The following is a 15,640-nucleotide window of genomic DNA, read 5'->3' as shown; positions in this document are numbered from 1 at the left end:
AATGAACCCCAACTTATGGCCGACTCTGATACGTCTCAATTAAATTTAAATATTGGCACTGAACCAAGTAAAACCTTGGGACTTAGCTGGCATCCAGGGTCTGATGAATTATGTTTCCCGGTTGGTAAATGTTCACTTGTCGGAAACACTAAACGAGATTTGCTGTCAGCAGTGGCACAAATATTTGACCCTACTGGTATGCTGGCTCCTTGTGTCATTCGCATGAAGATGTTGTTGCAAAGCTTATGGCTACTGAAACTCTCATGGGATCAGAAGTTAACTCCTGACATAATTAAGCTTTGGGAAGATATTGCCCTCGATCTACCTTGTCTCAATGACATTCGCATTTCACGATTAGTTTTATGTGAGTCATATAAGGAAGTTGAATGTCATATATTCACAGATGCATCCGAGCGGGCGTATGGCGCTTGCTTATATTTGAGGAGCATCGATGAGAAAGGGGACGTAGTGGTTAAGCTACTATTAGCTAAGAGTCGCGTGGCCCCAATCAATAAGCCCACGACTATCCCGAGGCTCGAACTTTGTGGTGCGTTAGCCGGAGTTCGATTATATGAAAAGGTAGTTGACTCGCTAAGACTTAGTTTTACAAGTGTCACTTTTTGGACAGATTCCACAATTGTGCTAGGCTGGTTGCGAATGTTACCTAGCAAGTTACAACCCTTTGTTCGCAATCGTGTAGCGGAAATATTAGAAAAGACTGGAAACTCTACATGGCGGCATGTGCCAACACATGACAATCCTGCTGATCACGTTTCTCGTGGGTACCTGCCAGAGTTCTAAAGACTCTGGATATATGGTGGTCAGGTCCTACATTCTTAAAACAGGATAAGACGCAATGGCCGGCAAGTCCGGTAGTAGGGCAGGTGTTACCTGAAACTCGGCCTGAAGTTGTACTTCACGCGAGTGTTACGAATAATCGAGATGTATGCGGTGACGATTTTATTGATTTCTCTCGATTTTCTAATTTATCACAGCTTATTCGAACCGTCGCGTATATTATGCGCTTTGTGAGTTTGTGTAGAAAGCAAAATACTTCAACAGCTTACTTAAATGTTAGGGATTTGAGATCCGCATTAAATATAGTTATTAGGGTCTCTCAAACGGAATCATTTCCAGAATATAATATATTATTGAACAGTCAGTGTCTTCCGAAGAAAAGCCCTTTGCTTAAATTTAACGTATTTTTGGATGACAAGAAAATAATGCGTGTAGGAGGTCGAATCGATAACTCTAACTTTTTATTTGAGAAAAAGCATCCGATTGTGATTCATGCTAAACACCGATTCACGAAATTGTTATTTGAATCTGAACACAAGAGGTTATTGCACGCAGGCCCGCAATTATTATTATCATCTATTAAAGATGAATATTGGCCAATCGGTGGGACTAACTTAGCGAAATCGTGTTTTCAAAAATGTCTTAAATGCGTTCGTATGAAAGGACAGATTGTCGCGCCGTTGATGGGCAACCTGCCAGCGTCACGTCTTGATCCAGGCATGCCATTTAAGACTGTTGGTGTTGATTATGCTGGCCCTCTGACTTCTGCTAGTCGTCAGGGCCGTGGATGTAGGCTTGTAAAGGTGTACATAGCAATTTTCGTATGTTTCACCACCAAAGCAGTGCACCTGGAGTTAGTTGGTGATTTAACCAGTGACTGTTACTTGGCAGCGTTACGTCGTTTTGTGTCTCGTCGTGGTCTGCCATCAGATATTTATTCTGATAACGGCACATCATTTGTGGGCGCATACAACGAGCTATCTAAGTTCTTGAAGGGCAACTGCAATTCATTGGCAGAGACTGCAGCTCACGAAAAGATTAACTTTCATTTTATTCCGGCATATTCACCACATTCAGGAGGCCTTTGGGAAGCCGGTGTGAAGTCTACCAAATTTCATTTAAAAAGAGTGCTGGGAGATTGTAATTTAACGTACGAGCTACTCAACACTGTGCTGGTCCAGATAGAAGGGATCTTGAACTCTCGGCCACTTACTCCCATGTCGTCAGATCCGCAAGACCTGCTGCCGCTCACTCCGGGTCATTTTCTGATTGGGCGTCCCTTAACCTCATTGCCGGTAAAAGACATCAGAGATCATAAATTCAATCACCTCAATCGTTACCAACGTATTGAGCAATTACGGCAGCATTTTTGGAGCAGATGGAATAAAGAATACGTCTCTGAGCTCCAAGTCAGAACAAAATGGCGCACGAACAGTGACGCGCTACAGGTGGATACCATGGTCCTCATCAAGGAGGACAACCTACCACCTTTGAAGTGGAAATTGGGTCGAGTCGTCGCTACACATCCCGGAAGCGACGGAATTGCTAGAGTAGCAGATATAAGGACTGCAGGTGGACTAATACGCAGGTCCTTCAGTAAGCTTTGCCCACTCCCGGTAGCAACAAGCGAGTCTGGTTGAAAGGCTAGCTTTCAACGCCCGGGGGCATGTTTAGATGAAGATCTATTGCGAAGTTCCTACTCAAATTTTAATAGCAATGCAGCGAAGAGGATGATTTGTAGTTCCTTTTTCATATGTACATACTTCTAATTTCAACTGTTCTGTCATATTTTTTCCTGTCAATATTCATTGTCGATATTCATTGTAAAGACCTTTTAATATATCGTTTTTACAAAAATCTGGAGTTTTACGACATAATCCCGTTATTCCCCGGCAACAATCATAGATATCTAGTGTCCGGCGTGTTTTTACCATGGACTTCAGGGTGCGGTTTAAGTCTATAAGTGTGATTTTAGGCAAAATGAAATTCGGTATATTTTTGTTATTTAAATGTTGCCTAACGTGCTTTATAGATTCCAAGTTGTTAATATTTAATTTATACTTTGACGTTACTGTTAGAAAGTGCCTATTTAATTCTTCCGGTATTTTGCTGGATGGCAAGTCGTGTCCATGTTCATCCCTAAGTGAAATAGTGTGTTGTGATGGTTTTGCAGAGGACTCCTCATTCACTATACGCCACATTTCCTTCGATGGGTTTTTGCTATTTAAAATACGATTTTCGAAATATTCTCGGCGGGCAGTCAGCGTTTCTGACTTAATTCGATCCGCTTGGTAGCTGATGCACTCCGCGAGAGTATCATGGTCCGGGTATTGTTGTTTCATTACTGTTAAGTCATTATAGTTGGTAATCAATTTAGAAAGACTTTCTGTGATCCACGGCACATGTGTGTTTTTCTTAATTAAAATATTTTTTATAGGAAAATGAATGTCAATATAGTACGTTAAAATATTAAATAATTTTGCAAATTTATCATTTATACATATCATGTCATCAAATACAAAATTCCAATTATAATTTTCAATGTCAGTATAGAAAGTATTTAATGCTTGGTCAGTAAATAGTCGTTTTTGAACGGATGTGTTAGGCTCAATTATTGTTTGTCGGTGCATTACAGGTAGGGTGCCTGTGCGCTATGGTCGCTGATCGGGGTGTCTAGCGGCCGGGCCTCGACGCCCAGGTAATCGCTCGGCACCAGCCCGCAGTCAGTCGAGCTGTGTGTTGACACACGGGTCGGAAATTCCACACAGTTTTTACACCCGTACGTTTTTAAGATTTCGTCCACCCGCCGCCTCGTTACGTTATCGGTCATAAAATCAACGTTCTGGTCGCCGACTATAATGAAACTTTTATTCTCTTTTATTATCTTATCCAATAATAACTCTAATTTATCTAAGTAAATTTCAAAGTCTCCATTTCCAGTCCGGTACAAAACAATTACTATTAAACCTATTTTGCAAATTTCAATTGCAGTGAACTCGATATGAAATTCGATAGCCAGGCTTTGTAAGTCTTTCCGCTCGCGGTACTCAATATCGGCCCGTGTGTACAGCGCCACGCCGCCATGTTCGATATTCGCACGGCAGTAGCTATTTGCAAGCCGATAACCACATAACCTAACTCGATCGATTTCATATTTTTTACACCATGTCTCACTGCAGGCCAATATATCGGGATTTTCGGAGTTTACTATAGTATGAATTTTTTGAAACGAACGTTTCTAAACAAAGGCATTGTTCCTTTTGTGTTGAGCAAGAGCTTCTGTTTAGGCACGTGCTAAGACAACAAGTTAATTTAAAAAGCAACTGTATCCTGATAATTGTAAGGTTCAAATCTGTGCAGGAGCAAATTTGAGATAGATTGTTTTGGAAATGTGAAGCGATAGACCACACCGGTATAGTTGCAAGTACACAGCGCTTCTAATACTTTGATACTTGGTGGTGGTGGTGTAAGTAATGAAACACGTAGGTATATCACTGTTATTTTTTATTAATGATTTTGTTAACAATCAACAATTGTATATAGCAATATATAAATAATTAATTACATAAATATTAGGTACAAGTCTATAGACATACACATTTTTTTCGTACTGTATTATTTATACTTTGAAATTTAGATTTATTGTATGTAACTAAAGTATTTATTTTATTTGTTTTTACTGTAGTTATTACAATTTAAATTTTTTTATTGATTTTTTTATATTCCTAATTGTTAGACAAACATTCCTAATAATTTAAATTACGGTTTGTTTAGTTATTTATGTTATTTTATATATCAAGACTTGTACCTAATATTTATGTAATTAATTATTTATATATTGCTATATATAATTGTTGATTGTTAACAAAATCATTAATAAAAAATAACAGTGATATACCTACGTGTTTCATTACTTACACCACCACCACCAAGTATCAAAGTATGTATTAGAAGCGCTGTGTACTTGCAACTATACCGGTGTGGTCTATCGCTTCACATTTCCAAAACAATCTATCTCAAATTTGCTACTGCACAGATTTGAACCTTACAATTATCAGGATACAGTTGCTTTTTTATAACAAGTCTAGTAGTGCAGTTTTGCCACGTCTAGTAGTGCAGTTTTGCCACAGATTGACCTGACGTTTTGGTGAATGATTTTAAAATATGAAGATTTTGTTAATGTGGCGGTCGGTCGCCGCTCCTGACAATGTCGTTTTTTGGCTCGATTTTATTAAAGTGCCTGATTGATACACCAGCTGGCCAGTGTTTGTTGCTACGGACTATGCCTACTTTATTCGCCGGTACATCGATTTTGAAGGACGAGTAGTGACCCCTCGTGACCTTCAGCTGTTCGCACCTGTCTACCTGCAGCCTTACCACGATCTTTTTAAAAACGATTCAAACGCAGAGCAGTTCAGTTTAGGTGCCTAAACTGAGCGTCTCAATTTGCTACCATGACCTCCAATGTTCAGAGTCGAAACTGAACCGCGTACAAGTGAATGAAAGACCGATATTGTCTCTGGTTCGCAACTGAATCGTTTTGACAAGAAAAGGATGACGCTATAGGAATCGTATAAATCTATCTCGTTTTCCTCTTGTGACGTTTGATCGTTCGAAAACCAGGAACGATTACTAATTTCTAATTTTATTTTATTCTTAAAACTGGAAAAAGAAACATTTAAAATATTTAAACGTAAAATTCACAATAATTACAATGATTTTGTGTAAAATATCGTGTCTTTTTGAACAAAACTGTAAATAAATGATAAAAATATATATAATGACATTAGTGACAGTTCGTTAAAGCTTATGTTTAGAACATCGCGCCCTTGACTAGTAGGTAATTAATAATAAAGTTTTTATTTATGTATTTGAAGTGCTGTGCTCGGCTATAGAACTCGCAGTGTTTGGATGATATTTTAACAAATACGTAAGTCATTAGTATTTGTAGGTAGCTCACTCGTGTCTAAATTTAATGTATATCGCTAAGTTATGCTAGACCTAGTTGATTCCTTAGCCATCCTAGTTCTAGGCATAAGTAGTTTGTCGCAAGTGTTAACATGACTCCTTGCATATCGACTAAAAAAGGATCAGACTTTTTCTCGCTCTTTTTGATTTGCGTTTTTGCGAAAGTTGCGAGATCATAGGGCACTCTAAAAATGTAAAAACGTGTAGTTAGTTGGAATAGTTGGTCCGTAAATATTACTAAACAAAATCATAAAACTTTATATTTTATTATCGAATCGGTAAGGATACGCAGTTCAGTTTAGGTCCTAAACTGAATCGCGTTAAGAGATCATGGTAAGGCCCCTGGACCCCGATGCTGGTTTGGATGTGGTGAATGACGTCGTCACAGCTGGTTTCCGTGTTCAGGTTGAAGACATGCAGGCTGACAGACCGTGGCGGTGAGTACGCCGCGCCGCTCCGCCGGAGTGGGTGCCAATGGACAGTACCTGCAGCCTGTCGGCGGCGCCGGCGCGCTCGGCGGCGGCGGCCTCGCGGCCGGCGGCGGCGGCGCGGCGCCAGGCGGCGGCAGCGCCCGGCGCTGCGCTCGGCGGTGAGTACAGTGGGTACAGTACCTGCAGCCTGTCGGCGGCGCCGGCGCGCTCGGCGGCGGCGGCCTCGCGGCCGGCGGCGGCGGCGCGGCGCCAGGCGGCCAGCGCCCCGCTGCGCTCGGCGGTGAGTACAGTGGGTACAGTACCTGCAGCCTGTCGGCGGCGCCGGCGCGCTCGGCGGCGGCGGCCTCGCGGCCGGCGGCGGCGGCGCGGCGCCAGGCGGCCAGCGCCCCGCTGCGCTCGGCGGTGAGTACAGTGGGTACAGTACCTGCAGCCTGTCGGCGGCGCCGGCGCGCTCGGCGGCGGCGGCCTCGCGGCCGGCGGCGGCGGCGCGGCGCCAGGCGGCCAGCGCCCCGCTGCGCTCGGCGGTGAGTACAGTGGGTACAGTACCTGCAGCCTGTCGGCGGCGCCGGCGCGCTCGGCGGCGGCGGCCTCGCGGCCGGCGGCGGCGGCGCGGCGCCAGGCGGCCAGCGCCCCGCTGCGCTCGGCGGTGAGTACAGTGGGTACAGTACCTGCAGCCTGTCGGCGGCGCCGGCGCGCTCGGCGGCGGCGGCCTCGCGGCCGGCGGCGGCGGCGCGGCGCCAGGCGGCCAGCGCCCCGCTGCGCTCGGCGGTGAGTACAGTGGGTACAGTACCTGCAGCCTGTCGGCGGCGCCGGCGCGCTCGGCGGCGGCGGCCTCGCGGCTCGGCGGCGGCGCGGCGCCAGGCGGCTGCTGCCAGCGCGCCGCTGCGCTCGGCGGCGGCGGCGGCGGCGCCAGGCGGCGCGCCGGCGGCGGCGGCGCGGCGCCAGGCGCTGCGCTCGGCGGTGAGTACAGTGGGTACAGTACCTGCAGCCTGTCGGCGGCGCCGGCGCGCGGCGGCCTCGGCGGCGGCGGCCTCGCGGCCGGCGGCGGCGGCGCGGCGTACCAGGCGGCGGCGCCGGCGCGCTCGGCGGCGGCGGCCTCGCGGCCGGCGGCGGCGGCGCGGCGCCAGGCAGCGCAGTACCTGCAGCCTGCTGGCGCTCGGCGGCCAGCGCGCGCACGAGGCGCTGCAAGCACTTCTGGACGCGGTGGGCCTGTAAAGTTTACGTTATTTAAAAACATTCATTCGTTCATTCAGATTCATTTATACGGAACTAGAGGCGCGGATATGCGTAATCTCACTGAGCTTGGTATTTCGCTAAAAATGTGGCACTAATTACTTACTAAGTATTTGTTGCTGGCTGTGCCTAATTATACCGGATGTAAATATCAAAATGTAAATGCGTGCATTCAAGAAGTGAAAATGGCGTCGCTTCATGAAGCAGAGCGAGCACACTACCAGCCTGCGGCGTTCGGCCGGACCTTCCTTGACAGATAACGCTCACATTAGGTGGCGTGTCCCGCAATGACCGAGTGTAGCAAGCGAGCGAGGTGAGCGAGCACCCTCTGCTGTAGAATTATCAACCTGCGACGTCCATCCACGCCTTCCTCTTCAAGAAGCTGTACTAGTACTTACATTAGGTGGCGTGTCCCGCAGTGAGCGAGTGTAGCAAGCGAGCGCGGTGCGGCGGCGCTGAGCAAGGTGCGCAAGCACACGCTGCTGGTGTAGGGCAGCAAGCCTGCGGCGTTCGGCCACGCCTTCCTCCTCAAGAGCCTGCTTTGTATTTTTATAAGTTTGTATTTTAAATTAAATGAATAAAAAGTACCTGCAAGAAAAACCTTCCACGCGCGATCACTTCCAAGTCCCATGTAAGTTCATAAGCAGACTTATGTAAGTAACCTAAAGTACATGAATCGTCTCATCACGAACTAAATTAAATGAATCAATTTGGTGACCTGATAACTATCCTCATTAGCCTGGAACTTCTGCAAGGTCTGTGCGAGATTGCTGGTATACTCGGATGGTATCCAGTGTTCTCAACCTGGATTTTAGGTACAATGGTATATCATCTGCTGGAACCGCTTCTCAAGCTCTGACCACTCCTTCATCACTTTGGCGACCAGGCCCCGTAGCCGAATGGCATTTCTCCGACGCCAAACGAAAGCGATACGCCGCTGGCTCTGTCGCGCCAATACGCAAGCGCGATAGAGATAGATATCTACTAGCGCTTCGTTTCGTGAGCGTTTCGTGAGCGATTGTGCCATTCGGCTAGCCACCTTGATAACTACCCTTACCCTACTGCAGTTAACTAGAAGTCGGATACCAATGGTTATCAGTCTACTTAACATAGGTAGTGTGTTACCTGGACATTAGCCTGGAACTTGGCAGTCATGCGTTGCCGGAAGGTCTGCGCGGAGCTGGGGTCCGAAGTCATCATCTGCTGATACCGCTCCTCAAGCTCGGACCACTCCTTCATCACTTTAGTGATCTGACGAAGAAACGACAGGTTAATTTCGGTTTATTTGTAATCGTAATGTCAAAAAGGAATAGCGAAGAGGCTTTAAAAAGGTAACTAATTAAAGGTAATTGTATTGAAACTTATTAGACATGCACATGTACCATCTTATGTAAACATACAATTTATGGCAAATAAATGAAATGAAATGAAATGAAGTGAACTTCATAGTCTTCATACGGAGTTTTAGATTGCTAGATGCTGAATTATTTTGTCTCTTAGGTAAGACAAGAAATCACTATATTGTTACAGCAGCTGCTAAAAATATTTTTTTTTCTAGCCTGCGTTTGTGTCCCACTGCTGGGCAAAGGCCTCCCCTCTCTTCCTCCACTCGACCCTATCACTCGCATTTCCCCACCAGTTGGCATAAATTTTTTCCAGGTCGTCGCACCATCTCCTTTTTGGTCTGCCTGAACCCCTACCTACACCATCTATCGTAGTCCGTGGGTCCCACTCGGTAACCATTTTGGCCCACCTTTCAGGATGCATGCGGCAGACGTGTCCAGCCCAGTCCCACTTAAGCTTAGCGGTCTTGGCACCTACATCTACTACTCGAGTTCTCGAGCCTCCGTTAACGACCACGTTTGAGCACCATAGGTTAGGATAGGCAGGATACACATGTCAATGAGTTTGCGCTTGAGACACAGGGGAAGGTCACCCTTCAATAGCGCTTTCATGGACCAGAAGCTCTTCCAGGCGTTTTCGATGCGTCTATTGACTTCTAGAGTTTGCCTGTTTTCGAAGGATGCTATCTAGCCCAAGTAAATGTACTCATCGACATATTGTATATCCTGCCCATCTACCGTGACCCCATCTTTTGCTCAATAATAATAATAGCCATTCTATTTCTGTTTCGGGGATCTTACCCGTTTAAGAGAACAAATAGAACAACAACATAATTCTGAGGGTGATATTTGATAGGAAAAATAATATAAACATGATTGACGACCGGTCTGGCGCAGTCGGTAGTGACCCTGCCTGCTACGCCGCGGTCCTGGGTTCGAATCCCGGTAAGGGCATTTATTTGTGTGATGAGCACAGATATTTGTTCCCGAGTCATGGATGTTTTCTATGTATATAAGTATTTATATATTATATATATCGTTGTCTGAGTACCCACAACACAAGCCTTCTTGAGCTTACCGTGGGCCTCAGTCAATCTGTGTAAGAATGTCCTATAATATTTATTTATTTATTTATTTATTTATTTATTTATGATGTTTATAGTATTTTATGCAACAGGCGTTTAAAGGAGGTCAAGAAAGACGAGTGGCGTGGGTAACAATTTGAGGCGAAGCGAAAATTGTTAATAAACACGCCACGAAGTATTTTTTGACTCACTTAAACACCGTTGCATACAATACTTTTTCTACAACCATGCACTTAAGTAGTTTTTAATAGTTTTCTATTTTGCACTTCCAGCGCAACTGCCCAAAACCATCCCCCGCACGCGCGCAGTATCGTTATAAAAATACGTTGCCATGGTTACAGAGCCAAACAATGCGTTTAAAATGTTTTCGTTACTGTGCGCATGCGCGGAAAGCCGGCGGGCGCTGACTTTGGGGAATAGACTTTTATGTAATTAGGGTTTTAAAGATCTGACGACCCTGTAAATGACGAATAACAGTTCGGGAGTAGAAAAAAGTTAGTAATGAAGGCTTGTGAACTGTGAAATCTTTATAAATTGATTTGCTATCTAATGAAGATTATATTTAAAATTAAGAATTACCTTCTCGCGATGGGTCTCCTCCAGGCGCTGTTGAGCGTCCTTGTAGCTCTGGTGCTCGGTACGAGGATCGAAATGCGAGAAGTACGGGTCAGAAGTAGCCGTAGAAGCCTGGAAGATTACATCATCTGGATCAATTTGTGACAGAATTTTGGAAGCAGGTGAGAATAGAACTCAATAGGTTTAAAAATTATTAATTTCTGGTTAGAGTGTGTTAGACTTAGACTACAACTTACAAGAAAACGGTAGTAGGTTTTTTCAAAACAACATTTATGAACCGGTGGAAGATGTACTGCTGGTAAGTTTTTTCTTCAAGAGCTTTGAAGAATAAACTTTCGAACTTACTTGAAGAGTTTGTTATTGCCATACTGTGTTAACCACAATGATTCTTCTTTTAATGTGACCACGAGGATTCCAAAGTCATTATTCTTAATTTGGATTAGGAACTTGCTTCCATTGATCACAGTACAGTCGCGGACTTTAATGGTTGATTTTATACTAGACACGTCATAGTTTAACTATGACATGACAAAATTATTGTGGCCTCTGAATGGCTCAACAATTAAAGTCCGTGAGTGTACAAACAGTAGCAACAACGCAAGAATGATGAGGACTAATGAACATTTTGTAGGTACTTTCTTAACTGGTTGAAAACTTACCGTGGTGGTGGTGGTGGTAGTGGTAGTAGTGGGGGTGGTGGAAGGTGCAGATGAGGACTCGGGCCGGGGCCATGCGTTGTCGTCACCGTCTGTGTAATCGTCGTCCTCGTTGTCATCGTCTCTGGAGAGGTCTGCATCTTCATCTTCATCCATGTCTGAAAAGTAAGTATTATGCACAATGAGATTTAATTAGGTACAATAGGGATGACGATTACATAAAAAGAATGGCAATCTGTTTAGTCCGTCAGTTAGATCGTCCAAAAATACCTACTGAACACATATTTTTCGCTTTTTCTAATTAATTAAAAAATACAAAGATATAGAGCATCAAAGTTCCGGAGTGGGGGCTTGTGACGTCACTTCTAAGTAAAAATTGTACCTAGGCGTGACGTCACGCGAAACTTCAACGTACTGTACCGTCGTCATTTTTCGTTTACGAGAAAAAAAGATAAATAAGTGTCTAATATTTTTATTCGTCTCGCCTATTATGCATATTACTAGTTACTAGCAGATCAGAGAGACTACTGTTCGTTTTAACACCCACACAAACACACATCGTAAAGTTTTGTGTGAGTTCGTGCTTTGTTGATTTTAGTCGTAGGAAAAAAATAAAGTTAGTCGTAAGTAAAAGTAAAGTTAACATCACCATCATAGAAGATAGCAAGCGCTCCCTGGATTGAAAAATCGCATTTCATCGTATTAACTCAAGGGAAACATTTGGGACATGTATTTTATATCATTTAATTCATAATTTACTTATACATTTACAAGAAGACTATATGCTTTTTGATCGATATGAATGAGAACGTTTCAGGGAGATAAATACTAAAAAAAGCAAATCTTGGCCCAAAAAAAGGCGACAAATTTGAAAATGTAGAGGCGAAGATTTATCGTCCAATAAAAAAAATTAATCCCGCCTTTTTTTAGTAACAAGGTTTGCTTGACAGTCTTTAGTTTAAACTCACCATCATCGGCATCGTCGTCATCATCATCGCTCAAGTTCAGGGTGTCATCATCGTCGTCATCATCAAGCGCGTCATCATCGTCCAAAAGGTCATCGTCTCTCTCATCCATAGCGGCTGAGGCCGCCAGCATCTCCTCACCGCCTGGGCTCACAGGCACACCGACATCCATGGGCTTGTGCATTTTCACGTTTTCTGGAATATGAAAAATAAGACATAAAGTTTGGTTACATACACAAGCTAGAAAATAGGAAGGTAGATAGATTGTCCAAATGTTCATGTTCAGTTTGTACGAGTACAATACGAGTTGGATTTAATAAATTTCCAGAATTTCGAACTTTGTAGATGTGCATTTAAAAGTGGAAAATGTTTGCCTTGGGTGAGACTTGAACTCACGGCCTCTGGATTTATTCTAAGCCTAGTGGCAACCATTGCAGACGTTTCTGCTAATCAGAAGTTTAAAATTTTGTAGATGTGATTAGACAGAGCGCAAATATTGGCGTTGTCTGCATTCTGGTAGTCAGAAATAAATATGAAACAAATATCTGAAGTGGCTGAAGCGAAGGTACATAAATATGGATTCATGGGACAGGCATCACAGGCTGATTAGTGATTATGCAAATATGCACCGCATAAATGCGACTAAACCAATAGTGGCATGTAACAGATGGTAAATTGAGTATGGAACTCACCCTTGAAGTGCTTAGGGCATGCACACACAAACTCAACACCAGAGAGCAGGCTGATCCCACAGGGCAGGATCATCGCGCGAAGGTCCTCAGCCTCAGACCACGTTGGGCGCAGGCTCGGCCAACGGTGGCGTTCTAACGAGCGAATTGCCAGCAGCGGTTCTGGTTGTGGATGTGGTCGAAGAGAATGACTATTATAATCAGTGAAATGTTCAACTCACCCTTGAAGTGCTTAGGGCAGCACACAAACTCGACTCCAGAGAACAGGCTGATCCCACAAGGCAGGAGCATAGCGAAGGTCCTCAGCCGAAGACCGCGCTGGGCGCAAGCTCTGCCGGCGGTGGCGTTCCAGCGAGCGAACTGCCAGCAGCGGCTCTGGTTGTGGATGTGGTCGAAGAGACAGCTCTCGGGCACCAGCAGAGCATCCGATTGGAATGGACCTTCTGCCACCAAATTGGTAGTTAACAGAGTTAATGCACAGTGTTAGTGAGAAAAATATATTCTGAGCATTTCCATATTTTTAGTCAAAACAATTTTTGCCAAGACAATTTTTAGTCAAAATGAAGATTCAAAGTATGCAGTTACTAGGAAACGGGAAACCTTTCTAACTAAATAGCAAATTAAGTAATCTTTTCATCAAATACTTTTTTTATTAAATGCTTTGTCATCTTTCCTGTTTTCCTTTTTCAAGAAGAAATAAAAAAACTTATTTATATTCCTGTTTCTACACGAGATACAAATTTCCATTACAAATGTGATTCACATCTTTGGAATTATAATTATAACTCGTTCTCATTAAATTAACCATGTAGGTATATAAGCTCGGATGGATATTCACGAAGGTATCACTCAACCTCGTATAATATTGCTAATCAATCTACGTGCTAAAGTGATTATTAATACGAGTTCGACTAAAAAAGTCGAACATAACTATACGGGATTCATCAAGACGTCCTCTGTGCTGATTAACGCTGCGAACAATTCCCGTGAATCCCGGATTCAATCTCAGAGAAGCCATAATACTAAATAATTAAAAGAAGAAATGAAATATTGATATTTAAAACTGATTTGCGCTTAGCGATGAGCTACCGACTATAGGAACGAACAAAATATAGTCGCTCCCGTGTAAATAAAAGAGAGAGGGAGCGATTTATTATTTATCATCGCGTCTCTTTCGTTTTTGTCGCCGATAGCTAACTCCCTTTTACCAATGCGTTGGGGTACCTATTACCTAGCAGTGGCGACGCGTGAAAATTTTTGTTGATAAAGCCAGAGGGGTTTTTGGGATCTGTTTTGTATTGACTTCTACAGATACTGCAGAATTTTAGGGAACCCGTCGGGAATCGAGTTGTATCGACGCTACGCCACTGCTACCTAGATTCAAGTGTAATGAAGAACGAAGTACGTACCAAGACAGCGGAAAGGCTTGACCCATCTGGTGACCTTGCACTTGGCGGCGTTTCCGGAGCCGAGCTTGCACCAGTTGCTGACCTTGACATAGTGGGACGCCTCCACGATGTTCGTGATGTCGTGGCTTGGGTACACCTGAAATGAGAAGGGTGGGAATTAATGCTACCAACTCACTGTCAGATTTGGGTGAATCCACGTAAAAGTAATATGAGTCACGACTTCATTGATTGTTTATTTGAAATACAGCTGCAAATGAAAGGATCTATGCATATATCGGGAAAACAACACTTATTTAGAGATAGATTATGACTTGAACTTGCATCTTGAATAAATTGAACATGTCATAAAATCGTGACTCATGTTACTCCTGCCGCGGATTGACCCATTTTGTTTTATATTAAGGTATACAATGGAATACGTATTACGCTCGGCCGGACTTGTACGCAACTGCTGAAATTCGTCCAGAACTTTTAACTAATTGACCCACAGAAGCCACGTCAGACCTTCTCAAATTTTTCGATTCTTGTCCTTTTTTCTTGGGGGTAGACCACTGGATGTTGCTATTTTAATTTTGCTGGTATGATATAAATGTTATGTACCTTACCTACCCAGCTACCCACCTAAGTGACGCTCATGAAATAGGTAACTGAAACTTGACGCCACACTTATTTACATGTCACTCAACTTACATAGGTATCAATTTCACTATAAATTTTAATCCGTATTAATTCATAAGGATTCAGTAACCCGTAAATTTTCCTGATGAAGATGAAATCAGGATCAAATATCACGTTTAAAAAATATGGAAAAGAAAAAAAAATCATTTAAAAATATAAATTGAAACGATTGATCACGAATAAGATATCACGAGATTTTATGAAAATGTTTTAAAATTCTAATGGTCCTGTTAAAAAAATACGTTTTTATAAAAACCCAGTCTTGTTAAAATCATGAGGTAAATTAATGCAAAAAGTTTTTAACTCTAGTTAAAACTCGCAACGGGGTCAACTCGTTATTCAAGTTGTTTCGGACTGAAGGCTTCCATTTCTGAGGTTTAAACACAATTTACTTGGGCCAGGTAGAGTTTTTACAAACTTTTATCCTTTAAACTTTGGCCCGTGATGTTTCTAGCCGACGGGATAGCTAAAGATAGATGCTCTTTTGTTTCTTAAAAAGATAAAAGGAACTTTGTCTATCCGTTACGATAAAAATCAAGAGTACACTTCGATCTTTATAATAGAGATTAACTATGTTGTAATGAAAGACATTCTTGTTACATTATTCGTATAGCTTCCTGTTGCGAAAGACTCAGACTTGAAGGAATCCAGAGTATGCTTTTTTCCACTTGTGAAATGGTAGAGATTTTATAAAGTAAAGAATCTAACAGAAAGAAGTAGGCTCTATCCAAGAGAAGGGAGATACACGTTAATTGAATACACTTCCTGGTTTCCTTTCCAGTGGCCTGTGTAAAATGACTAACAATGCA

The 15,640-nt window shown here is 43.3% G+C and overlaps 1 protein-coding gene across 1 annotated transcript in view; it reads right to left on the bottom strand.

Annotated features, from left to right (window-relative positions):
- LOC125235229 (amyloid-beta-like protein) overlaps positions 1 to 15,640 on the bottom strand; it is a 349,914-nt gene that overhangs the window by 12,041 nt on the left and 322,233 nt on the right. Inside the window, exons 4-12 of the mRNA XM_048141716.1 lie at positions 14,154 to 14,289; positions 12,966 to 13,187; positions 12,059 to 12,250; positions 11,094 to 11,248; positions 10,438 to 10,545; positions 8,556 to 8,681; positions 7,829 to 7,966; positions 7,348 to 7,406; positions 6,866 to 6,953 (exon numbers count right to left, since the gene is read on the bottom strand). Coding sequence (XP_047997673.1) covers positions 6,866 to 6,953; positions 7,348 to 7,406; positions 7,829 to 7,966; positions 8,556 to 8,681; positions 10,438 to 10,545; positions 11,094 to 11,248; positions 12,059 to 12,250; positions 12,966 to 13,187; positions 14,154 to 14,289 — 1,224 coding nt within the window. The remainder of the gene's footprint in view (positions 1 to 6,865; positions 6,954 to 7,347; positions 7,407 to 7,828; positions 7,967 to 8,555; positions 8,682 to 10,437; positions 10,546 to 11,093; positions 11,249 to 12,058; positions 12,251 to 12,965; positions 13,188 to 14,153; positions 14,290 to 15,640) is intronic.

The sequence above is a fragment of the Leguminivora glycinivorella genome, chromosome 17 (genome assembly GCF_023078275.1).
Source record: "Leguminivora glycinivorella isolate SPB_JAAS2020 chromosome 17, LegGlyc_1.1, whole genome shotgun sequence".
In the NCBI taxonomy this organism is placed as follows: Eukaryota; Metazoa; Arthropoda; class Insecta; order Lepidoptera; family Tortricidae; genus Leguminivora; species Leguminivora glycinivorella.
This window is presented reverse-complemented; position numbering and strand designations above follow the sequence as displayed.